General features: G+C 36.4%; 2 protein-coding genes and 2 long non-coding RNA genes across 4 annotated transcripts in view; all 4 read right to left on the bottom strand.

The window, feature by feature from the left end:
* Positions 1-27,756, bottom strand: part of LOC139125242 (uncharacterized) — a 214,571-nt gene that overhangs the window by 64,777 nt on the left and 122,038 nt on the right. The gene's annotated exons all lie outside the window — the stretch shown is intronic.
* On the bottom strand, positions 1,047-27,756 carry LOC139125347 (fibroblast growth factor receptor 2-like). The gene is made up of 4 exons (XM_070691439.1): positions 27,678-27,756; positions 2,899-3,010; positions 2,351-2,447; positions 1,047-2,049 (listed from the first exon to the last, which is right to left on the bottom strand). Exons 1-4 carry the CDS (start codon positions 27,681-27,683, stop codon positions 1,932-1,934), a joined length of 333 nt encoding a protein of 110 aa, XP_070547540.1. The 5' UTR covers positions 27,684-27,756; the 3' UTR covers positions 1,047-1,931.
* LOC139125346 (uncharacterized) lies at positions 8,607-11,871 on the bottom strand. Its single transcript, XR_011550204.1, has 3 exons — positions 11,581-11,871; positions 9,356-9,679; positions 8,607-9,029 (listed from the first exon to the last, which is right to left on the bottom strand). It is a non-coding gene; the product is annotated as an uncharacterized lncRNA (long non-coding RNA).
* LOC139125277 (uncharacterized) lies at positions 14,063-20,852 on the bottom strand. Its single transcript, XR_011550180.1, has 5 exons — positions 20,653-20,852; positions 19,687-19,786; positions 17,178-17,316; positions 15,540-15,625; positions 14,063-15,309 (listed from the first exon to the last, which is right to left on the bottom strand). It is a non-coding gene; the product is annotated as an uncharacterized lncRNA (long non-coding RNA).

Here is a 27,756-nt window from a genome sequence, read left to right as displayed (position 1 = left end):
GTTTAGGTGGGGAAAACGCGATGATTTGTGTTCTGTTTTAATGTGAAACACATGAGTTGGGTGAACGCGATGAGTGGGTGAACGCTGTACAGGGGAGTTTCTTCAGGAATCAAAGAATCCGGCGGAAACTAACTCACGACTATGCAGACTCAAAGGTAACGCGTTCAATCGCTAGGAAACCCTGGCCCGGGCTGCCAAATTCCAAATACTAGTAGATTTGTATGAAAAAAAGGAGAGACACATGAGAAACTTCTGCAAACGATGTTATTTTTAGAAATTCACCGACTTGAACCAAGTCTACTTAAAAGCTGATTCAATACCAAATTGAAATACATGTTAAACATGATTTATGTTATACCCTCGTTAGTCAGGAATACTTTCTGTGCGCACACAGACTGAAAAGAGGACGGATCGATAGACCGTATACATGCGCAAATATCAACACCATTTTACCACTTTATGGTGAAAAATGTAGCACTTATGAATGCCTGTACAACATTTGTTAATGTTTCGGTTAGGACTCGTTTCCATTTCTATAAGCAGTGATGTCAAACAATGCGAATATTTACGTCGATCGGGTTGATTCTTATCACATTAGTATTGGTCAACTACTTGACACATCGGCTAAAACGTCTCGTTTATGTTCGTGCAAGCAAATAGGGTCTGGTGTTTAGCCAATAAAATGTTGTGGTATTCGAGCCACTCGCCGTCTCAGAATATTGGCGATAGCCATTCAGTTGGATTATATACATTGAGTACGATTCGAATTGCTAGATTGGAGAGGAAAACGAACATTTGTGAAGTACAAGTTACACAAGTTACTGCACGTAACAACTCCCATAGATGGAAGATATCAGTTATGCTAAAACTTGGCATGTTATGACTCCAATATTATGAATACATAACCAAGTAGCATTTAAACAACGAATAAAATTAAACTATTTTAGGCATATATGGCATATTTTTCTATGATCAGTCAACATTTGACGGTGTTAGTGGATCGCAAGAAATAAACGTTGAGAAATATGAACTCCGGGCGCCAGTCTCAGTAACCTTTTCCCCTGATTTTAAACGACGAGTGTGGTCTTTTGCACTCCGGTGCCACCTTATAATTATTTGATTACTATTAGCCCCATTGACTTAAATTCTGGCTCGGACCTTTGCCCCTGACCTCTAATGATCCACGGTGTTTGAGCATTCAGTCGAACTCCCGCTTGTGTTACTTTTCACCATCAATAAACTTACACATCTCTGAAAACTTTTCAGGGCGAAACAATTGCTATGATGCCAATGCTAAGTAAACATTTGTTATCATAAGACCCTCATAAGAAAATCTTATGCATTTCATGATTGCGTTTCTTTTCTTTAGAGTTTGCTATGTACACAATTCATGAGTAATGACACGCGTTCTCATTGAAAGCGAAACTGTTGAATGATGAAGAGACGATAGCGCAGCAAAGAAACAAGCAAACACATATATGATATGGATGACTTACTTTATATTGTGTTGATCTTTTGTTCATAACATTAAATATCTCATCGGAATAAGAAACCTTTAAAATTCAATGTGGTCATTTGGTCAAGAGAGTTTGTACATGTTGGTTTACAAAAAAGAATAACATTGGCTTGTACTGAATTGTAAGACAGGAGACAAAAATTCGTAAGGAGGTTGGACCTCTGTTAAATTGAATTTCTGCCGATATCTATACATCAATCATCTCAATGACAAACGATTGCATCAAACGAACTAGTTGCAAGTGAACATTTTCGATTGATTTGTGTAAATATTGATTTGTTGTCAAAATTTAAAAAAAACATTGCATTGGTTCTATATGTACACATTCTTGCTGAGGACAAAGATATTTTTGTAAGTAAGACTTCCGCTGCAAACTTTCAACAATGACGTGAAACAGCACACGATCTTTTTATTTTCATGAACTTTGCATTGTACCGTCTTCTGACAGAAATCGTCGCAAGGCAGTGACGAGGTCTGTGGCATTTAATCTCTCGGCGGGTATCTCCGTCCAGCATGACGTCATTAACTGATATCTATTGAAGAAAGAAAATTTGGCTTTATGTTTGTAGAAATCGCTCCGTATGGGTTTTTGTTTTGATTTTTTGTTTGGCTTGAACACGATCCCTCTATGTGACAGAGGGACCATCGGTAGGGTTAATGCGATTGGTTTGTGTACTGAACGGAATAAACGAGAGAACGATTTTTGTCATTGAAGAACGTTGTTAATCACATTACGGCTTAACATCAGCTTTCGAATCAAGGCTTGAAATACAATTTTTTTGCTGTGTAAAGGTCAGCATCATGATCCAGAACTCTCAAACAGCGTCAACTTACATGGATTCTGTGCACCCTTGTGGAATTTCAAGCCGCTGTCCTCTTCCAATAAGATCCTTGACGTCATCGTCTTGTATAGTGTCATAAGGATTGTCGCCTTCAAGCAAAATATTGTAATTAACGTCGGTTTAAAAAAGGAAACAGATTTTGTTTTCTCAGATTACTAACACTTAATTTCATATTCTATCGTCTACATAGCCAATACCAGAAAAAATGCAAGTATTGGAAGCTGGTGCTAATTTCCACAACTGTAATCGTTATGAAAGTTGCTTTCATAACGAACGTTCACATGTTTCAATATGCTTTGCTCTATATAAGCTATTATTTTTATGATAACTAAAGAGTTTCAAATAGTATTCCCCCCTGTTAAAAATACTAGTTCATATCTGGTTTAATGAAGACGTCAATTTTAGACAAATATTTAATTTTTCGCAATTTCAAAATATTTACATCAAACTACATGTGAACAATCTAAGTTGGCAAGCCTGGTGAAATGCCATCATTCAATAGCCATACATTGATGATATCGTGACACAAATTATATTTACCTAGTGAAAATACTTCCCAGAGAAGCACACCAAACGACCATACGTCACTTCCGGTTGTGTACGCGTTGCCTGATAATACTTCCGGTGCCATCCATCTGATAGGAAAGTGTCCCTGTGCAAACAGACAATCGTTTAGGAAAGACAAAGAATACAGCTATTAGGAGTATATCTCATAACAAGTACTGAAGTGTTAAACAAAAAGAATTTGGCATACCGAATTGAAAGGTAATGTTTGTTTAATGTATCGCACCGGGGCTGTTACTTCAAATGTTCTGCATTACTGCTGAAGGCAATACAGTTAGCAAATTATACTACAAAATGAGTTTTTGTTGCACCATGTCTCGCAAAAGTTAAAAATAAAAAAAGAAGAAACGAAATTTAATTGAATTGTTTTCTACTTCCCAATAAGGTTGTGCATTATAAACACAAAAATAGCGTTGCCTTTATCTTTTGTCTGTATCTTTGATCAGTAAGAACAGCACTTGACGAACCAAGACCAGAGAGTTTACACTTCCACTGACTGTCAACAAAGATATTCTTTGACATGATCTCTCTGTGAATGATCTGGAAGAAGACAATTAACGAAACCACTTTAACCGTTAAGATTCCCAACTTATGGCAGCTTGGTACATGAGAGAATTTCTGATTTCATTCCACATTTATTCCCTGGGATTGAAATAGATACCCTGTCGATGTCAGAAACGATTAAAATTATCACATTACTCCAAGTGCAATCACACTTGCTGTCCACAGGGTACATGCAGAAATTTTGATATTTTCCAGAAATCTATTTACCATGTTCTGCGAAAGAGTTTGCGTACATTCGGCTGCACTCAGGGCAAAGATCAATAAGTCACGCCCCTTACTTTTTCCTTGCATTTGTATCCTCTGTCTTCATATGTTTTAGAACTTGGTATAAATTACCGTTAGGGGCGTACTCTGCGATCAGGTAAAGCGGCGCTGGAAAGAAATCATACACAGAAAACACGATTGGAACTAACTTCGGATAATTTGATGGTGAAATAATACCGATTTAATCTACAAATATAATCTCATCTGCTTTTCTCTTTGTACTACACACTTGTTTTATGAGTAATTTGTAATATTGCAACGTTCAGCTATAGGGCACCTAACATTTTTGAGAAATTTAAAAAATATAAAATCTAATTATCCCAAATTAGGTCCAAATCTAATTATACCAAATTAGGTCCAATCATGTAAGAAGAAAAATATGGGTATATCCGTGATTTTTGGTTGAAGTTATGGAGATTACGTTTGAAGGACGTACTTCCTGAAATACCTGTCACCATTTAAATAAAATAAATTAATTCTTCCATATCAATCACGTGATCCAGACATGTTCCATGACACTGTTATTACTACGTGACTGGCAAAGCAACGTCGTCGTTTGTACAGCGCAGTACACCGCGGTACGCGCACGTTGCCCGTCAACATGAATTTTGAATACGCATATAATTGTATATGATAGCATTTGATAGTAAAGAATATAGGGCTATGTTTGCAGAGAGAGTTTAATTCACCATGGCTGTTTTCGCAAAGGTTTCAGTATCATGCGTGACCCTCTATATTAGACAAGATATCTGTATGACCTTTGCTCCTTTGACTTTTAAAATCCATGACGTAACTGCTATTGTCATCACAGTGAATCTTCATCGAAATATATGACGTCATGGAATAGAGGCACTGTTATCCGTATCCAACTGTTCCAAATAATCATTTGTATGACGTTGATGACAAACTGGATACCGGTCTTTGTAACAAGTAGTCGACCCTCACATTGAATCCTAGGTTTAACAATTGTGATTACTATGGTATGTTGACGTCATGAACACTTGTGTACATCATTGCAAAGTAATTTTGTTTTATCTATTTATTACAAAATGGAAAAGTTCTTCTGCAAGTAAATCAATCATAAAAAATCAACAACTATTGGTAAGAAAAGGATTAATAAAATATTGCTTCGTGTTTCAACACGCTTTGCAGAGAAGAACAGTAAACTGTCGAAACGTGCAAGGACATGTTTGATGTAATGTAATAACCTAAGGCAGAAGCTTGTGTCGAGCATAGTTATGCAGCTGGTGCTAATAATTTTTTAATCACTCGCATACGACGCGGTATCGCCCAAACTTCGTGTAATAACCCCTAATAATGGCATCGTTAATAATGTTCTTTTGTTGGTAATAACATGATAAATGCTAAAAGTGTTTTGTCCTACCTTCCCTGACACAACAACCGAGAAATCGCTCAACTCCTTTCAGTTTAGTTGTGGATCCCATCAGCTCAACTTCTCGTTTGAAGTCACTTTTGTACCCTGTAGAAGACATATTGTATCAGCGTCTTTCCGTTACTTGTATTTCTAATGAAACTTGATTTTTGAAATATGCAACAGCTTAACTTTATAATTTTGTGATGCAAATGAAAACACAAACGATTATATTTCACCTTTAGCAACCTTCACGACAACGTCACTGACACTATCTTTTCCATCAATAAACCAAGCTTCTCCTTTCATGATTTTCCTGAACCGTCTTTCATGGAGTGTATCTTTTAGAAATAGACGATCTCCTGGAAATTCAAGAACAGTATCGCCAGATCTTAGATAAACGTCTTGGTTCGCACCACCACATTTTAGACTTGCATAGGTAGGTCTCATGTCAAGTTCTGTGTACTCAGCATTTTCTTCAACTTCCATGTTAAGGATCCCCAGCTGAGAACAATTGGAAAACATGACCTAAAAGTTATTAATGAACTTTCATGAAAGAACATTTAAGTACGACGTTGCTCGCGGACAAATATGTTACGATTTCGATTGCACAGACGCAAATGTGGTTCTCTAAATATTGATCTTGGACATCATAAATTTTCTCGACTGAAAATTCCGAAGAGCGGACAACAACATTTATATATATTTGGAGTATAATTACAAGTGTCATTGTATTTAGGAATGCATCGGTAGGACAGTCAAACAAATATGGTGTTCATACTATAACATAACGACTGATTTTATTTTTATTTTATTTTACGATCCCGATAATATCCATTCTGTAATGCTATCTTAGTAAAAACAAAAAAAATTCTCCTATTTACATCGATCATTTGATGTCAATTTTTAGATTTATTTTGAGATATTTTTGTTTGTGTGAAAACACCTGTGAAATACCGATGTGATACAGAAATCTGGTCAGCGACCCCTGTGTATCGAAAGTAAAATACTTGTTGACGATGAAATAGAGGGGTTGTTTTGCAGACGATTGGGCATTCATTGGACAATTATATTTGTTCTCTAATAATTTGATAACATTTGCATGATTATAATCATAACTGAGCAATGTCTAATACTATTTTGGACTTTTATTTTAACACATTGGATGGACTACTGAAAATACGAAATGCCGGCTACCCTTGAAACCGAACGTTTGATTTGATTAAAGTTGAAAAACAGAGTAGGGTCCGGTAGCTGATAACACATATAAAGTTCAAATTCAAGACGTTTGAAGTACTATTTAGGAAACTCACCATGCTGAGAATATATAAATCCTTATACTTATACTCTTTATCCTGATAATTTGTCGAAACTGTATACAAAACTTTAACTTACATTTGTGTAAACGGATTGTGGGTGATGTCCTTGAAGGGATTGGTAATTACTCTCCAGTGAAGCTGAGTCTTGTTTGGTTTTCTATTCAAATATTGAAAAAAAATATTAGACATAAGATCATTAGAAAAATTTAAATAGTTCTGAACACAGAATGTGAATATTTTGTAATCGCCGGGTTTATTTGTGAAATTGTAATAAAAGTTACCTGTAGTAATAACGATGAAAAGCGATGACCTCTGACCCATAGTAGCACAACCAGTGTAATAAACATCGTCAGCACAGTGACCAACAGACATCCAAGAACAACTGACACAGTGATGCTGCACTAACACGGCTGGTAAGGAATATCTTGAGAGAGAGAGAGAGAGAGAGAGAGAGAGAGAGAGAGAGAGAGAGAGAGAGAATGAGAGAGAGATTGTAGTTCTGTAGATATTATGGTAGTAGATTTAAGCCCATTTAATATCGAAGCACATGGCATTACCATATTATTCCAATATATTGCCTTTCGCAATATTAAATATCCAAAACAGAATGCAGTGTACCTGACAATAAAGAAGGAACTTAGGCCACTACTTTAGATATCGAATTAACTACTTTAGCAAAAAGTATACATTGCATCCTTGATAATATCCTGGACTAAGTCTAGCCAGGGACCATGAATGTAATGTTAACTACTGAAATATTACATCCATTTGTAACTAGAAACTTAACAGTCAGATCGCGTGTTTGAAATGTTCTATGTTGTTTCTTTTCATCGTGCAAAAGTTAAATTTGTATCTCCTCTTTCAGCTCAAAAAAGGAAAGGTCCAAAATATTATCACAGAAATCAATTGAAGACGAAAGGCCGCATTACCTGTGTCTTGCTCTGCCGTTGTCGAAATTTTGGCCCATGAAGTTGATGTATCTTAGAACAGTAGAAGCGATTTAGTATGGTAAAGTAAATACAGACACACAAATAGACAGACAAAATATTAGTTGTAAGTGTGGAAAATATCGAAATCAAAAGTATGCAAAGATGCATATGGAATATCAGGTAAAATAATCGACACTGAGAGAATATTTGACACTTACATGCTCCAATGAAAAGGTGTATTGTACGTACATGTTTTCTTCACGACTTCTGTCTGTGATGTCTCTCCCTTCACATTACTTGCATGGCATGTGACAGTGACTTCATCATCACCATCTTCATCTTTTAATTCCCATTTGTTGGAGGTACCAGCATTTCCAGTCTAACCATCATCACTCTCCCAGGAATATGTGACGTCATCAGGATTGGCAGTGGCCAAACATTCCACTACAACTGTGTTACCTTCCCAGCTATCCACTACGATGTCCTGGTTTACAGGGGCATCTAAAATACAGCAATTAAATACAAATAAACAATTTGAAAAGGAAGTACACTTGATATATGTATTCTACTACTATGTCTGTTACACTTGCGTTAAACGCGTTCTATGTGACAGTGACTTCATCGTCACCATCTTCATCTGTCAATGTCCATGTCCTGGAATTACATCCAGTCCGACCATCATCACTCTCCCAGGAATATGTGACGTCATCAGGATTAGCAGTTGTCGGACATTCAACAACCAACGTGTTACCTTTTTGGTATCCACAATTATGACCTGGATTATTTATTTTGTTTATTTATTTATTTATTTATTTACTTATTTACACTTTAATGAGTGGCCGATTTACTTATGAGTAATTGTTATCAGGGGCACAATGCATACAACAATGTTAATGATGAGAGAAAGTATATGTAAAATTAAGTTGTTTTAAGGAAAATGCTGTTGGGTAAACTTTTTCAGTTTCATCTTAAACTGTTCAATATTAGGAGCATTTCTCTCGACATAAGGCAGAGAGTTCCGACTTTTGTAGCACGGTGATGAAAAATCAATCGACCAGTATTTATGTTCTCGACAACTAAAGAAAGAGACGGTAAAATTGAAAATAGACGATCTCTAACATTACTTCCACCTTTGTACAGGAGAACAACTCACGCGCATTTGAAAATACCAGGAAAACAGTTAACTTTAAACTTATGTGAAACAGGTGATAAAGAATATCGGTAATTACAGGAGCACCAACTTGTTCGAGGTTAGAATGAAAATTTTCCACACAGCTGATTTCGCTTTTGATAAACATGAAAACACAAAATCTATCTTAATAGGGGTATTGATATGGAGATCTCAAACCATGTGTGAATGGAGGTAGCAATGTTAAAGTGCTTCGAAACACCTTTATGCCGATTCCCTTTTGATCTGTGTTTCCATAGAATTCATCTGTGAATATACCTCAAAGCATGTTGCAACGCAAAATAATCAAGCTGTATATACAGTATTCCTGTGTAATGTAAATTGTTATGAATGCTTGGCATATGCATCAATGTTCAGATGTGAATGAATGTGTCAAAGGGTAATGATCAGTATTCTACAGTATTCAATACTTACACACAAAACGTACACATTTTAAACTTCCAACATGTCTACGAAGTAGGATGGTAAACCTTAGTTGATGTACAGAGAGAGTATTATAGAAAATCAAAAGTTATGGGTATTGTTGAATTTGACACTACATGCCAAGGCACCATTTCTGTACATCTTTCGATTTTTGGTATAGAGCTGGTATTGAGAAATGAACTCTGTTTACGTTATTCTACTGGTATAGGATTTCATAATATAACCGTCAAATCGCATGGAAATGTTTTCCAATACAAAAAATGTATTACGGTGTATGTATAACGGTTTCGCCTTTCATAAACGAAGTTGACAAAATATTTCTGCTAAGTGTATTACACTGAGACCATTACGGAATTAGCTACAGGGAACTTACGTTTTACATCCATTAAAATCTGTGCACTTATCGGTGTCAGGCTGTCATGTTGAAATGATTGACACTTTAGATATTGCTGGTCATCAGAAGCATTGAATGAATACAGAAGACGACTTTCTGTGTCGTAGACTCTGGTGTCATTTCCAGTTTCTGTTGTTGTGTTGTCAATCACATATTTAATGTCTTTGTCTCCTATTGTCAAGAGTATATCAGCTGGAGGGTTTCCAGAAGTTGCTGTACATGTTGTGATCACTTCGGTACCAGCGTCCACTGTCTTTGTGTCTCCATTATTGTAATTACTTATGCTGACATCTGTGACCTGATCTGTTGTTGAATGAATGGCTGTTCGATAAGTGTTTAACTCAAGTAAAATGAATATGTTTTATTTTTTCTTAGATTTTGTACGAAAAAATCCAGGTAAAGACTAAAGGTACTAAAGAGTAATAAGAAAGCAATCGCTGTCTTGTCAGATTAGTGGAGGTAGTGTTTCATTTATTCCAACACTGCGTTATTTATATTATCAGCAACATATCACTTTCGAGACATAGCAGCAAACAATATTCTCAGAATATTATCGGAATAAATCTTAGTTTAAATCACGCTGTGGATACATAAGCATACAATCGTAACTATTGCATAAACATTCATTTTGACGAGCTCACGAAAATATCTGATGATCGAAATGTTTCAGATCGTATACTTTCCAAACTTCGAATTCGTGCTCTAAATGATATTTAATGTAATGGTTGTGTTCGTCAAAGATTTATTTAAGTCATGCATACGGCTCTATGTGTAACGGACACTAATTTATGTATTCACTGGACATTTGCATAGAAATCACTAAGTATTCATTTGATGCAGCCCATTAAATGTTTTAGTGTCTTGATTAAAGTAGCTAAGAATTTGCAAAGAAAAGAAATAGTTGAAATTTGAAAGGACGTGAGATAGGCGATGGGAATGTTTCTACTTTATCATTTAAGGAACAGCAAACACGATTCCTTCAACTTAAACCACCGCGCGTTACACACAGTCTTCGTTCAAGACCAATAATTACATAACACCTTCGTGGCGACTTGAAAAATAATTAGTATGATTATTACAAAGAATTTTTAATTTGATAAAGAAATTTGATTCACAAAATTACGGAATTTATATCCGAGTACATTGTGCAGCATAGGTATCGTCCGAGAACCGTAGCGTCGACAGTGACGAAGTGTACAATGTACTACGCCATACATCCAGGTATTGTGTGAATAACCTTATTATTATACACTTTTCAAGTCCAATTTTACCAGGAAAAGTCGACATTATAGCATTTAGAGGATGTCCGTAGCGCACTGCGTCGCTCGCTCGCAGAATATCACGTCCACAAGAAACGGACAGAAAGAAATTTCAACACTAGCAGTACAGTGTATCGCAGTTCAGCAGCATACTTTCACTCAAATTCACTGGTTTAGGACTGAACATTATTCACTGCGTCAAGTACTGAATGTTTTGATGTATATGTTTTGTAAAAAATGTAGCATCCTTTCTTATTCGTCATGTGTTGACGAACAGGTGCCATATGGTCAAGGTCAAATAGAGTCTAACGGCAGCTAAAAGTTATTGTACTCCGCGTCAAAGTTATTAGACTCCGCGTCCTCTGATAGCAAAAGTTACTGTACAACGAAACTCCATAGGTTACAGACACAGGTGTATAATGATTCAATTTTGTCACAGTTTTAACACTTACTTAAGACATACAGTCTGCCATGGGGAGACGGAGGGGCAACTGACGAGTCTTCAAATGAATAACAGTCATAGTGTGCATCTTCTGCCATTGTTGCTGAATCTATGATGAGTTTGAAGAAGTTGTAATCTGGTGCATTGCTTTCATACGAATATATTTCGTCAAGCTCTGGTAGTGTAAAGAGACATGTCCCTGTATCGTAACACTGAGCGACATTTGTCCAGGTGACACCATAATCTCGACTTTTTCCCCAGTAAACTGAAGCAAGGTCACCAGTACGCCACAGTGTAACAGAGCAGTTGAATGATGCAGACTCTCCTGGGTTTACATACACTGTATCTGGCGGCACCTGTACATTAAGGACGACTCCGGGAAAAAATATTGTCATATTACGTGTAACTGCTTTTTGTCAAAATTTCTAGCAAACCCACAAATCAATACAAAATAACACCAAACCGTATTTACTTCCAAAACTTCGTTTATGAGTAACACTCACCAGCAGAATGACCAACGATGGCGTTAAGGCAGACATTCCACACTGACTACAGTCCTCCGGTATCTCTATACACTGCAAATTCTTCTAGCTCTCCGGCAAGCTAAATTCGTGCTAAATTCGTACCGGTTTATTTGTCGCTGAACGGATTGCTTCATTTTCCCTAAATTGGCTTGCTTTTTGGTTTGTTTTCAGTTTGCCTACAGGCCACTTGATTGAACAGACTGGCAAGTTAACAGACCACACAGAGTGTAGGACTTGGTTTGCTGGCAATCCACTACATGTCTCTAAAAAAGCTTGAATTTAGACCAAATTCAAAAAACATCAGTTTACAGGCAAGCCAGGTCTTCTTGTTAGACTGGCATGAATGTGGTTTGCTTGCAAGCCATCCATAATACATTTGTGGTCTGTCGGCAGGCCGGGAGAGCATCCAGTTTTAGGTAGGGCGGGGCTGGGCGGGCGGGGGAAGGAGGGATATGGGGCTGGCATGGAGAGATTGGGCACTGACGACGCCTTTACTGTCTGTTGTCCTCTTAGAGTCAATTTAATCCTCTTTCTATCAGTTCCATAGACAAAGCTTGGATATTAATATCACTTAGTAGAAAGAGGATTAAAATGACTTAGTCTTGATGTATATACCCGGTACACTAAACACTGACAAACTGCATAATCCTGTAAGAAACACTAAAGAAACCCCAATAAAATGGCATTTGTCCAGTGAAAGGGAGAGGGCTATGGTGGTAACCTGTGAAAGAAATCACACAGAGAAATGTCTTTAGTGTTATTATGATTATTATTGATAAAATGAAAATTCTTGACAAAGTTTTACAATTACGGTAAATATGACTTAACAAACATTTATGCTAATAATAATAATAATAATAATAATGATTTGAATATATATATGTACGCAAATAACAAGTGTACCTTGGTAAGAAATAAAATACAGCAAAACCTGTGTTATCTCAACTTTGCCTAAATAGAAAAGTCAAACTTTAGAGGTTTTCAAGTCCATTGCCTATCAGCACAATGACAAATAATTTCAAATATCATTTCAAAGATTTCCAGTCAAAGTGGAGGTAGACAGGTTTTGCTATATATGGAAAATATATGAAAAAAACTACAGGACTCTAAAATGAGAAAGTGTTGATGAAGAATTTCAAAAAAAAATACTGGCCAACTGTTCCGTAAATGGCATAAAATAACATCTGATTCCAAAACATAGCGTTAATGACACTGTCACTCAAATTTAAACTAGGTCATTCCCAGTGACTAGAATACATTAAGGCTGTCAAATAAGTAGTTCTGAAGAATAAATTCTTTGACTCGAAACTGGAAAAATTGCTTCAGTGACACGTGGCTCACATTAGGTTTGATGTGGCAGGCCAGAGTGAGTATATTTAATGTTAACGCCTGAGAACATGCATTCCAAGTTTCAAAGCAATCAGATGAGCAATTTCAGAGAAAATGATCTTTTTAACAAAATATTGGAAAAATTTCCCAAAAAATACAAATATAAGAAAATTTCACCAAAATTTGAAGACATTCAAATAAGGTTTCCTCTAGGTACATGTATACCAAGTTCAAAGCAATCAGAACAGTTAATTCAGAGAAAACAATTTTTGACCAATTTATTGGATTTTCCCTTATAACTTCATTAGATATTTTGTACACTGACATATTTGTTCGAACAAATTCACATCTCCACCCATGGGTGCACCTGTACACCAAATACTAAGAGAGTAGGTGCTGCAGTTTTGCATATTTAGATGTGGACGGACACACATTGCACATACTTACAGACATACAGATACCGACAACTATAGAAGCTCTCTGGTATTTGTGCATCAAAACAAAAACAAAATGGAGGCACAAAACCTGCAAAGAAATACAAATATGCTAATCTCACAAAAATCTGTAACCTAGCAACCTTGCAGCCGATAGAGCTCCGCTGTATTGTGTAGAGATTTAACTATTTGTGACATATGTTTTGACGAAGGTGGAAATCTTTCACAACCTTTGATATGTTTGAAGGTGAAGAAAGATATGGGACTCATTAGGATGAAAGGCCAAGCATCTCTGCTCAGGCTGAATGGCAGGAAAGATAACACTTTCCTGGCTGACCTTGACTTAGATTAATATCATCCGTAAGAACATTTATACCAAATATCAAAGCTATAAGACAAGCAGTTTTAGAAAACAAAGTTTGTGACAAAAATGGCAAAATTTGCCCTAAAAATACAAAATTGCAGATTTCAGCATAATTTCAGTATATCATATTAAGATAAACACTAGGAACTTCTACACCAAATATCAAAGCTATCAAACAAGTAATTTATGAAAACCAATTTTTCTGATAAAAATTGCACCCGAAATACAAAATTACAGATTTTATCATAATTTTGATACATATTACATTAGGATAACACTTGGTGACTGTATAATTAATGTCATGGCTAACAGACAAACACTTGTGAGGACATAGTGAGGTCATCCTTGGAAACAAAATCAATTTTAATTGCAATTGGTATTGGAGAAAAAGATCACAAAAATAAGTTGGAAAAGTATAAAAAAATTCAAACAAACATATTATGCAAGTGCTAGATTGCTGAATTAGGAGTTCCTGGGACTGGTGGTATACCAACAATATTTTTATCATAGGAAATACCAAAAAACTTGCTGATACAAATGTGACCAACATTTGCATAAAAGTCAGAGTACTTGCAAAAGTTAAAATATCTATTTTCATGCTAATTTAACAAACACCTACCAATAGCATCCCTACAAAGCTAAAAGCTATACTTGAGAGCTGTCAGATAAACACTACGTGAGAAAATGCTTTTATGAGAAAGTAGCAAATTTACCAAAACATTTTTCTAAATATTCGAAGTGGACAATTTCAATGATTTTTGAAGTTGAGCAATATAAAGAAATACTAACACATGTACATGTACAAATTTTTTGTACATTTTGACATTAACAGTTGATAAGGGCTCCCAAGGAAGCTGCACATTGACTTTGGAAGCTGTAAGACCAGCCATATCAGACAAGAAGCTGTCAAACCAACCACATTAGAAAAGAGGCTGTTTGAAAACACTAAAAATCAGATAAAAAATTTGCATATGCAAGGTATTTATCCTTTGATAATATTATAAATCAGTCATTGTCAGTGGCTTGTAGTCCAAATATCACATGGTGAATGTCATCTGAGCAGTTTTAGTGAACACTAAATTTGAGGACAGACAACATGAATGAGTCAGCTTATCTGATCAGCTTCCCATCTCTGACAGCAAAGCAAAAATAGTAAAAATGAAGTTTTCTTAATACTGCCATTGAAAAATAGGCATATCGGTACATACAAAGTCCTACTTTTGATGTTTCATGATTTTCAGAAGACATTGTCTTGCTATGACCAAATTACACATTTCCCATAATAGCAAGGCCTAACTGTCTGACCCTACCCCGGATTGTATTTTTGTCTTTAGATGTGAGCCAAAAGTATTCTAAAAACTGACATGCACTCTTTACAGCTCGAGCATAGTCAAAGTTACACAGGAAATGCACTCCCATATAAGAAAGGAGTGCAAGAACAAGATTATTGCTTTCAACATTGCAAAAGATTATTCCTTCAAGGAAAATAACAAACTGCTTAACCTTCTCCTCATGTACCAAAACACCCAAACGAGGTAGTCTGCCATCTTTTCTTCCTTTCACAGAAAGTTTTTCAGCATCCTATGAAGAAAGAATAATCATAGCAAAAAATATATAACCAATATAAGACAAGGTTCTTTATATAACTCTGAAAGGCTTTGTTCTTAAATTTGTCCAGCATGTGAACACAGAGTTAAACCACTACTGTGGTGACAGAAGCTTACTCAAAAGAGACAAAGAGCATAATGAACATGACACAATATTATCAAGTTATCATATTACATTGAATTACTGAGAGATATGATACTTACATCAACAATGGTTACAATCTTCCCAAGTGCACTTTGACCTCCAAAGGTGATCTCCAACACTCTGATAACTGCCAATGTTCTGATCCCTATAGTGTAAATGCCAAAAATATTGTGCATTATGTATCTTATCATTAAAATAAAGTCTTTTTATACAATCATTCTAGGGCAAACCTGTTGATGATATTACATAAGTCCAGCATATTGCATGTCATTACATTTTAAATTTCAGGTGCATTTGACTCAAAATTGCATCGAAATGTAAAACAATATAAGGCAATAGAGAGTCAATGAATCATTGACTATACAACTATGTACTATGTACAGCACAATATTCTACCCTACTCAATACTGTACTACTCAATAACAAAGCAAACATGGATAGATTTATTGCAATGCCAACCTTTCCAACTTTAAAACATAGGGCCAAAGTCCCTGAAGCTACTATAGACATGGATACAAAATTAAATATTTCCTGACTGTATGAAATCATCTCACTAAGGTCATCCTAGGGACCTGTAAACCAAATATTAAAGCTGTCTGACCAGCAGTTTTGCAAAACAAGTGACGCAACAGTCGACAGAGGTTTGCTGTGTTATGTAGAGAATAACTTTTTGTGACACATGTACTGATGTAGGTGGATATCTTTGATAGCTCATTTCAGGATGGCCTGACCAAAAATGGCAAAATTAGTTGCAAAAATACAAAATTGAAGATTTCATCATAATTTCAATATATTACATTAAGATAAAGCCTAGGAACCTGTATACCAAATATCAAAGCTATCAGATGAGTACCTTTTGAGAAACAAATATTTTGACTAAAAATGGCAAAAATTGACCCAAAGATTTCATCAAATTTCAATATATCACACTGAGAAAACCCCTAGGAACCTGTATACCAAATATCAAAGGTATCAGACCAGTAGTTTTTGAGAAACACATTTTTTGACCAAAAATGGCAAAAATTGCACCAAAATACAAAATTGCACATTTCATCATAAATTCAATATATCATATTGAGTTCATCTGTAGGAACCTGTATAATAAACATCAAAGCTGTGAGATGAGTGGTTTTGATGAAAAAAAGTCTTGACCAAAAATGACAAAAAATTCCTTAAAAATACAGATTTGCATATTTCATCACAATTTGAACAAAGCTAAGTTGGGTTATCCCTAGGGATCTGTATACCAAATAACAAAACTGTCTGATCAGCGTTATGAAGAAGATTTTTAACCAAAAACGCCTTTCTTTAGCACTTATTTGCATATTTTCAACAATATCAAAAACTTATAATTAAAAAACTAGTTTCTCATAATCATATTTACCATCTACACAACGTATATCAAATCAGTAAGTACTGCGGTTCTCAAGATATTGGAGTGGACAGACACCTCACAAACGGACATACATACATAAATACAGACTGACGCCGGACGGATATCCATCCCAATAGCTTCTATAGAAAATAGTCTATAGAAGCTAAAACAGAGACCTTGAAGTAGTGTCTATTCATTCATGTGTACATTGTTTATGAAACTTCCTTTAAGGTACCAGAGTAGCAATTTACGTGTCATTGCTTTGCTGTCTATCATATTATGTCCGTTTTTCATGCTTGTAATACCTGGCAACAAGATTTACCTTTGGCATCAATGTTTTGTAACAAGCCATACTTGATGAGACTGTCTTCAATTGCTTTCCAATCAGCCTGAAGCTCATCTCTGGTTACTTGTGGTGAATTTTGATTTTGCTGGATGATGTATATCATATCCTCTACAATCTGTACAGAGAAAAGATGTTGGATCTTGAAATACATAGTATGTATGCACCTCTTGCTCAGGTATTTGGACTCTGAAACATTCGCTAGTTCATCACTAATGAGCAATCACGATGATATTCACGGAGCAAAAGAAGATTTCGCCATACATATTTTTGTAAACATTGAAAGTTGACATGTAATTTCCCCCACAAACTTCATACGCAAATGATGGCTTGTTTGAATCTTAACAGTATGTAAAATGTTTACCAAGCTTGCCATGGAGGCCCCTGGCACTGAAGTATGTATAGTGAAATGTTTCCTGAAGAAAAGTTTGGGGAAAATGTATGCTTTTGAATTTGTAGTTTGTATTACATAATTTAAACTCTATGGTTCAGTACTGAAGGAAGTGACTACAGGATAGAGTGCTGTGTGAGTGAAAAACATATTACAAAGTGTAATACAAAATTAATTATATACTTATATGTCTTATTCTCCTCCTTCGCTTCTTCCTATCTTTACAACTATCTTTCCATTATCAATCGGGAAACCATTTTAGAAAATAGAAATAAAGTTGACGGTATTCACAGTTTGATACTGAAAATGGTAAATATTCATGAACACAACGTGTGCGGAATTAAAGCAGTTGACACTTGAGATTGAATCCAGCTACTTTGAAACTGAAGATAATTTGACATTGAGGATATATGAACAATTTGTGTATTGCCATCGTTCCTTATGGATTGTGAATGTAATTGACGCATAGGCAGGTGTAAAACCAAAACATAGGATAACATACATTGCACGCACAACACAGCCAAAAACTTATACATCGCGTGCAATCCTATTGAACACTATTTTCACTGGCAGCGACTCTATTTAAAAAAAGTGCATTCCGGTGTCAAGTGTCATAGGCAGCTACGCTTTGAGACACACCTACACAACGTATCATGACGTGCAGTTGGTTTTCACACTGACACAATTTTGAACACTGGGTCCACCTGTTTTTTTAATAAAAGTTCTCATCCATATTGTGCAATTGTGTTTGCTTCTTCCTATCTTTACAAACTATCTTTCAATAATAATTGGGAAAACCCTTTTAGAAAATAGGAAATAATGTTGATGGCATTCATTGTTGGATACTGAAAATGGTACATATTAATGAACACAATTTATCATGACATGTAGTTGGTTTCCACACTGACACAATTTTGAACACTGGGTCCACCTGGTTTTTTAAAAGTTCTCATCCATATTGTGTAATTGTGTATCAGTTACTTTACTGACTTGTATGCAAACAAAACATTGTGTAAAGCTGTCAGTAGTATAAAAAGCGACCTAGCGGGCTATATAGCTGTGCTGTGTTTTGTAGAGAATAACTTTTTTGACATGTATTGATGAAGGTGGAAATCTTTGATAGCTCATTTCAGTGGCTGGACAAAGAAAGGCAAAATAGCTGCAAAAATACAAAATTGCAGATTTAATCATAATGTCGAAATACATCCCATTCAGTTTATCTGTAGGAACCTGTATACCAAATATCAAAGCTATCAGACCCATACTTTTTGAGAAATACAATTTTTAACCAAAAATGACAAAAATTGCCCAAAAATTGTAAATTTCATCATAATGTGAATATATCACATTTTGCTCATCCCTTTAAACCTGTATAACAAATATCACAGCTGACAGACGAGCGATTTTGGTGAAACAATTGCTTTGGCCAAAAATGACAAAAGTTGCCTTGAAAATAAAAATGTACATACATGTATTTCTCCACTATTTGAATAAATCTGAAATAGATCATCCCTGCAGACCTATGTAGCAAATATCAAAGCTATCTGACCAGTGAGTTTGAGGAAGAGTTTCAAATATTTTTTTAACTAAAAATGATGAAAATTGCCTTAAAAACAAAAAAGTGCAAATTTCACTACGATTTGAACAACTTATTTGAACAAGGTTATCACAAATAAGCTGCCACATCAAATTCAAAGCAATCAGACTTGCAGTTGCAAAGGAGAAAGCAATTGTTGAGGGATGATGGACGGACATATGGACAACGACAGAAAATCAGCCTGTTTGATAAGCTCATGACAGCGGAGCTAATTAGGCAAATGTGAACATCACAAAGTTTACAAAATTCTCTGTATGATATAGTTTTTTGATATTTCAAATATAAAGTTTGATATTTGCATATAAATTTTATCAACTTGGATTAAACGCAAAATAGGTTAGTTTAGCATGATCAATTATGATAACTTTTACAGTATACTGTAAATATTGGATTTAGATAGGGTGGCCTATCATCTCTGAGAAGATTATTCATTTGATAGAAGACACTCACAGAATACACAGTATAATACATTGCTATGGTGAGAAAGGAATTAACCTTACCTTAACTTTCTCTATGAACTGCAAAATGGCCCTTCAGCCTAGAGGTTATTGACGTCATTCCATTGTAAGGAAAGAAAATCAGGCCCATATATCTTTTGATCTGCAAAAGAAAAATAAAATTAGGAAACAAGTTTAATTTGCTTTATCGTGTTGTTTAATGAGATTCAACACATGAAGTCTGAGACACTGAACCTTAATTAATATTGTTAATCGCTTTTGGCGGGTAAGCAAGACGGGCAAATGCCTTTCATTGGGTACAGATAAAGCTTGCGAGACTGAAAGAGAATGAAGTGTAAACAAGGGACATCTGTGTGATGAGCAGATGCGAGGGTAAGCTCTGCATTACTGACCGCAGAGCTGAAATTGTTGAGGAATAATCACCATGTAAGTTTTTCCGCTGCGCAGAAAATTTCCTGCCGTGAAATAGTAAAACGTATAGTATAGCAATGACGTTTGAAAATCAAACACACGGCACACCATTTATGCGAACCCAATCGTAACTTGATACCACAAGCGGTGCGAAAAAGAATTTGGCGGGTAAATCTCTTCTAGTTGAAGTTTAGCCGAGTTGAATTTGATTTTTGTTAGCCTTCTACTCACATAAACATACCTACACAATAATTTTTGGCAAAATGAATTAGTATCTCATAAAACACGACTTATCTTCTCTCCGTCTTTCTTACTGTGGTGGTGAAATGATGTATGAATTCCTTTCACAGAATTACCTTTAATGGCCTCTGCTACACAATGTCGATTGTAAAACGTTGACATGAAATGTGTTAGATATATAACACAGCAGATTCGAAGACGTTTAAGATCATGTTGTAGTCCCGGTTAAGTTCAGCTGCAAGTTGCCTATGCGTTGATGATAAAATGATGAAACACCCAACATTTAAGGAAACAAGAGTGAGAACACTGTAATAAGACCGTGGGGCCTGTCATGGAGGTCGGACGATCGTGACTTACCGTTGAGAATTTTCAAAACTGTCTGTGGGAAACGGTTGTCCTTTAGATGCAGCTGAAGCTCTTTCTGTGACATGTTAGCGACAGGCGGGCTTTTGGTCCAGAGTTGGCCATTGTCTTCACCGTATACCGGGTACAAAGGGCGGGCGGATAGTTTGAAGAACACAGTGACTGTCCTGCGTCCGAGGCATCCGAAAGCGAAATAACAATTGAAGGGCGCGGTTCATCGCACTTATGACAGCGGATGCAGGGTCAAAGGTTATGAGACGCTCCACTCGTACTCATGGCCGATCAAAAATATAAAGTAACGTTATTACCATATTTTTTCTCTATCTTATTCACACCTGAATGTTTACACTCATTATCGTAAATATGAAAATTTTCACATGATGATTTCAGGGGTAAAAGTATCAAACAGTGGAAAGCAAACTGGGCTACGTATTGACCTCTTACCCTCTTTACATATTCGTGCCTCCGCCCCCCCCCTTCCAACGAAGGTCGAGAAACTTGAAAGTTAAACATGTTGTGTAACTCAGAGTGTCACTTGGAAATGACATGCAAACGTGGCAAGTCTTCCGCTTCCCGCTTAAAATATGACCCTATGTGCGTAATCGTGCAAGTTCCATTCCAGCCACCGCGCTCATGTACACGGCAGTCATAGCAACGTACCATCGGCATCGTCATTCTCCGCCGCACTTCGAATACGCGCTTTGCACAATTGCAGTAAATACGCGCTGGTAAGAACTTAGCCCTTCGTACAGGTCTGTGTGTTCCCGGCGTTATACGGCCTCCACCAAGCTCGACAGAAGTTTATTTACTCTTTTGGTACAAGAGAATTCATCTCTCACAGCACGATCCACATGAAGAATGTTTTTATTCGAAATATTTAAGTGTGACTACAACTAATATTGCTGCAATTGTTAATTTGATCTTTGAAAGGTCTGTACTTTCGTATGCTGCTCTCACTGCGCTGCATGTTTATAGCTGCAATAATTGTAGCCTTGGTTGTTGGTGGGGATTGGGCTTCTGTCGTGCGGCTCGCGCCTTGCCCGCGCGCGAGCCGCACCAACAACAAAGGCTACAATTATTGCAGCTACGCTGCATGATACATGTACTAGACCCACATCAGTTGAATTTAGACGTAAACGCTTGACGCTAAATCGTATTGATTGTTTGTCTTTTTTCCAAGATTAAATTCAAACTATATTTACTCAGAGCTACGTTTTCTTCATCCGGGAACTGCATACGCTCTTTCAATTCAAACCTTGAAGACTTTTTGTCAGTTTGGTTGGGCTCGGAAACCGTCTCTAAGCTTATGTTTGCTTTGTGCTATCGCACGGTTGTGGAGGGACCGTGGCTATCGTGAGGCAATACAGTTCTCATAGTACTCCATGGCGTTTGATGCCGAATGACTTTGCTACTCTCCTAAACTAGTACGCTAACCCGTCGGGCTTGTAGGCACAAACAATTAGTACTTGCCCGGCGGTAAAATCAGCTAGCCAGTGAGCTCTGGGTAGTGCATTTGCTCACCCTTGCATTCTAATACCATTCTGAACGGAGTACTCGGGTCGCTTCCAGAACCCGGAAGTAACAGTGCAGAAAGGCGGTCGCAATTGAGTGATCGATCCAACCAAACCGTTTTTCGGGTCGAAAATTTGAATTCGCATGCATGGCTATATAATGACTATCAAATAAAAAATCGCCAAATGAGTTTTATTCGCACTTTGCGAGTGAGGCTCCACTTGTTATATTTTCAAACCAGGGTGCAATCCCGCATGTCATGAAAAACGGTCAAAAATCAACCGCTGCAGTGGACAATAATCTCTATTTCAAATGGAATAAATTCTCGCCAGATCATAGAATAGAATTAGTTTGTCAACAAACCAATGATGACCAATTTTTGCACAGTGATCTGGTCGGGTGGAATACAAACCATTAATTTCGCCTCTGGTCAGTGCCTTTCACAAACCATAAGTTTTCTGGTTAAGATATTAATCAGTATTTCATGCTCAAAGACACATAAGCTTGCCCGCAAACCTAATTGGAATAAATACTAGACAGTCTTCTGAAATTTCAATCCAAAGAATTTGCAGTGTACAGGTGTTAGCGAACAACGTCCGTTTTCCGGGTTCATGACCTCTTGTTTGTCAATCCGTGTCTTATCATTGACTGTTTTTTGTGTGTATGACGTCATTATGCCATTGTATTAATAATAGTAAACTACCAATACTGCCGTAGCTATACACTGCCGACAAACTCTTGATTTTTCCCTTGATTTGCATACATTTAGTTTTTCCTCCTACTATTGCAATTATACAGAGCCGAAACGAAGCTGTTCTTGCAAAAAAGTGTTTGCATGCAGTTTTTCAGTGAGCGGGCAGATTTAAAAACCAATCAGCGGGCGGGGAGAAAAGTCAATATTTAAAGTGGGCTGGGAAGATTTTTTTTGCTTTGGGCAGGGGGAAATTTCTGGCAGTGGTTGGAAGAATATAAGTTTCATTAGCTTTCTTTTATAATTCTTGAGAAAAAAATAAGTAATCAACTAAATTAAAGTGGGCGTGAGTTTCAGTAATGGGAATATAGCAGAGGGGAGCTTGAACTGTGGTTGGGAGCAGGCAGACCGATACTGGAGGGCATTGGGCATCAGAATTCATTGGGAGGGCATATTTTCCCCATATGCTAGTGGGAGGACAGTTACTAACAGCTCTATTTCCGCTAAAAAATGTTTAGATCAAGGTCAAAAATAGGTAAAATCAGTATATCAGCCTTCGAAACAGGTTTTGTGACGATTTTGTAAAATTGACGAATTTTACCAGTTTACGGCATCTGTAATAGGGCTGTATAAAACGCCTGAAGGTTATGGTGAGCGCAGGTCGGCTCAGTGATACGGTGTATTCGTTCAATGGGCGCGGCGCCACCTCGCTTTGTAGATCGTAGAGAGCGCGGGATCGTTGCCAGGCAACTGTTTATGGTCGCGTAGGGATCGAGAGCTGAACTGGTGTAACTACGAATCTACCCAGCCCAGTGACTAACAATTAATCAGGCTGAGCTTAAGACAAGATTAACCGAAGAGTTGAGAGAGTTCTATTGATTGCTAAATATAGAAAAATATAAAGGAATTATCTCAATTACATGCCAACGTTTCTCTGCCTTGCTGAACTCGTTCTTGAAATGTTGAAGGCAATTTATCAAGCGCGAAGGTGTTCGATTCTGCCCCTGATAGATTTATTAGTGTTCGATATTTTTAAGCTTTAAGACGTGAGGATGGTAAGGAAAACGATGGTAAATTTCCACAAAGTCAAATACATGATAATAAGGACAAGATCGCAGTTTATCCTTTAGTCTGTACGATCGTAGCCATGATTTAGTCGCAGGCGAGGGCGTGATAATGTAAGGTAAGCTAAATCTTTACGTATAAATGCACGAAGTACTTGACAACAGAAGGTCTGTTTCAAACAAACTTAATGACAACAAAGTCACTGAACTTAGTGTCTGTCATGGCAAGGATTTGTATGTTTCATTCTGGTCGCCTAAAAGCTGACAATTTGACAAATTTCGAGAATCACTTTTCCACGTTTGGTGGAACTTGGTCCTCCAATAGTATGGTCTTTTTTAAACGTGTCTCTTGTTGGAGCAAGGTTCAAGTGTAGTGTGTTATAATAAGGAAAACTAATAACTAAATCTGCAAGAATTTTTTACATATGATGCATAGTGTGTTGGATATTCTCTCTCTCTCTCTCTCTCTCTCTCTCTCTCTCTCTCTCTCTCTCTCTCTCTCAGTCTCAGTGAGGGTCCTCTATCATTAGCTTCCAATACTTTTTCTACGTTTCGTAAATTATTTTTGCGAAAACTATCGGCGTATATATTGTTGCATACTGTCACACAGTGCTATGTTCAAATTATACGTTTTATTGATCGTAGTCATGATAAATCAATTCATAACATGATTGGAACTAGTTTTAGATAGTTGGATGGTGCAGTAATATAATCTCATCGGCTTTTCTTTTTACATTACACACTTGTTTTTATGAGTAATTTGTATTATTGCAACATTCAACTATCTGGCACCTAACACTTTTGAGAAATCAAAAAAAATATGAAAATCCAATTCTCCCAAATTAGTTCAAATCGTGTTTCATCATTCGATACAAAAACGTTTGGATGTTACTCTCTCAAAATATTTTTTAAATATCAGCGTTGTTGCGAAGTCCGGACATAAAAAAGTCAAGAGAGTATAATACACTGATGTATCGTCTAATAACACTAAACACTCGTCTTCATTCAAATTTTATCATACATTGTTATACAATCTAATCATACAGTGATTTACCATGTCTAAACGATTCTTATAAATATTTATAATGTAAACAGCGTGCTAAAGAGGTAAATATCACGTAAACCATACAAAAATGAACAGAGTTTATGTAAGAAATGTAAATCAATAAAATATAAAGTATCATATACTTCGCACAGATATCAGTATTGTGCCAATAAACCACCATTGTAGTAAGAGTTTGTTCATGTACTTTCTTCATGTAATAAACTCAAGTATAATCCAATACATTTTGGAGTTGTTACACTCACGTGTATAGTCATAAATGATACCATTGACGACGTCCGACATCTTAAAGCAATGGGGCCTCTCTCCACTCACCCTCGGGTAGAGGATTATCGCCGTTGTCAATATTATTACTCATATCTGAACCCAAAATATCGCCTATATCTTCCTCATTCCAACTAGAAATTTTAGGGATGTATTACAAAATCCAAAGTCCATACAAAGTTCTACCTAAATACCAACAACTGCACCTTCTATCTCTTGTTTTCGATGCACAACGACACTCGCATTTGATCTGTTAGTGTTTATGCGACACTTAGCTATTTTAAGCAGCTGGTAAAACAACAATTTCTTACAAAAATCTAATAACATCATCAATGCAGCATACAGTGACAGCAAGTGCGATAGAAGACAAAGCAATTTCTACAGATTAAGATGAATTTTCCACATCAGTATCGACTACCTCTTCTTCAGCAGCAGTTTCCGTTGTAATGTAACATAGACGAACTTTTTGAAGAGCTGACTTGGATTACCAAAAAGCAAAGTGGGGCAATGAGAATGCGTCGACGTCTATAACTATTCAAACAGCGGTTGATCAAACAGGAGTTAGATAATCAAGAATGAAATCCAAAGAGGTTTATCATCATCGTAATCGTACTGATGCAAATGTGAAAATTGCCCATTCTCTTTCATGAACTACGCCAGTCGTGTTTTTATCATAATCCATCACAACGCCGTTCAACATATGAGATTTTAGCCTGTGGCAATGCCATTACAGGTTTTCCACATAAATAGTTCTACATACATACAAAATCACTACAACAATTCTGTATACATATTGTCTTTGGCGCTACAAATTAAGTTATACTCTATGCAAAGTTTGAACTTACTGTAGTTTCAAATTATGTTGTCTCATTAAAGTGATGCTGGATATAGATAAAAACTATAGAATTGGCAAATAGCATTATTGCTCTTTAAGATAATTAAAAACTCTATGGAAAGTACCATCTCTGAATGTAAGTTACTGAGCTGCGTTTTTCGACCTAAGTTCTGACGTCATTTCTTTCATCATATTATTTCCCGCCTTCTGCCTGAACCGTCGTAAGCTGCTGACAAGGTCATCGACTTTTAACCTTTCATCGGGTATCTCAATCCAGCATGACGTCATAATTTGGTAACTGTACAAAGAATAGAGACAGTTTTTATAAGACTACAGTGTGTTGTGTAATTATAAACCATAGATATGCCTTGTCCAGCTAATGCTAATACAAGTTATCACTTCAGTTATAATGTATATGGTATCATTTGATGCCCTGCGATAGATACATTTAGCAAAGTCAAGTATTTTAATCGCTGGGCACGTTAGTTTCACCAAAAGCCAATCGTTGTTGGAAGTGCATGATGTCTAACATATATAGTGGCCCTGTTTGCAAAAATATACTATGACATTTGACTTTGAACTTACAGGGTTTCTGCGCATCCTGGTGGAATGTCCAAACGCTTTCCTGCCTGAATAAAATCTCTGACGTCATCTTCTTGCAGGATTTCATAAGGAGTACAACCTATAAAATAATAGTAATTTTACGAGATTACATGACAAAAATTATTCTTTTCTGCAATGATTTACACATGGCAGAAAAATGTGTGGTTCTCGTATTTTAAGCTCTGTCTTGCAGTTTTGCGTTGGAATTCATTTCATGTCCTAAGAGACATTATCAAAGAGCATGGATACCAAAATAGTATGCGAAGACCAACGATGTGGTCATTCTCTACTTCTACTCTGGTTCCTTTTAAAATGCGTGAACGTGTTACACGGAATATTATATTCTGAGCGCGGAATGTCTAGGCTCTCACTAAGTTGAGTCTAAATTATTTTTTCTGCTGTTTGTGTCCATATAAACTATGATAATGAAATTACTGATTTCAGAAATATGCCAAATATTAGATTTGAAATTATTTGACGAGAAAGCAAACTGACCTAATGAATATATTTCCCAAAGAAGCACACCAAACGACCATACGTCACTTCTTGTTGTATATCCGTTGCCTGACAGTACTTCCGGTGCCATCCATCTGATTGGTAAGTGTCCCTGTGCAGAGAGACATGAATTTGTAAACAACAAATGATTTAGGTAACTATACTCGGTAAACAGACCACACGCTCATTTTGGCGGAAAAATCGCTTGTTAAATAAAGAGATCATTATGCTTAAACACAAAACATTTTTATACAACAGCTTAGCACATCCGATGTTTTTTCTTAATGATGTAGATTTTACTCCCAAAGTCAATAAAACTTTCATCAGAAGCAGCAACATGTAAACACATGAAAAGTTGTTATTGTCAGCAACAAAACAATTACCACACTCTGAACGCTGCTGAATTCATTGGTGTATATGGAATCTGAAGAACAATTTGAAATAACAATAGGTTGGATGAGAAATGCATCATAGCATCCTGGATGGCGTTACCTTCATCTTTTGTCTGTATCTTTGATCAGTAAGAACAGCACTTGACGAACCAAGACCAGAGAGTTTACACTTCCATTGA

Source organism: Ptychodera flava (genome assembly GCF_041260155.1).
Source record: "Ptychodera flava strain L36383 chromosome 3 unlocalized genomic scaffold, AS_Pfla_20210202 Scaffold_25__1_contigs__length_14229661_pilon, whole genome shotgun sequence".
Classification (NCBI taxonomy): Eukaryota; Metazoa; Hemichordata; class Enteropneusta; family Ptychoderidae; genus Ptychodera; species Ptychodera flava.
This window is presented reverse-complemented; position numbering and strand designations above follow the sequence as displayed.

Bases quoted from the DNA above. Each gene is read 5' to 3' on its own strand.
- LOC139125347 (XM_070691439.1), bottom strand. The intron at 2,448-2,898 runs GTAAATATAATT...TTTTGCTTGAAG, and splicing joins CTGGGAAGTATTTTCACTAG to GCGACAATCCTTATGACACT. The intron at 2,050-2,350 runs GTAAGTTGACGC...TTTCTTCAATAG, and splicing joins CAAGGGTGCACAGAATCCAT to ATATCAGTTAATGACGTCAT.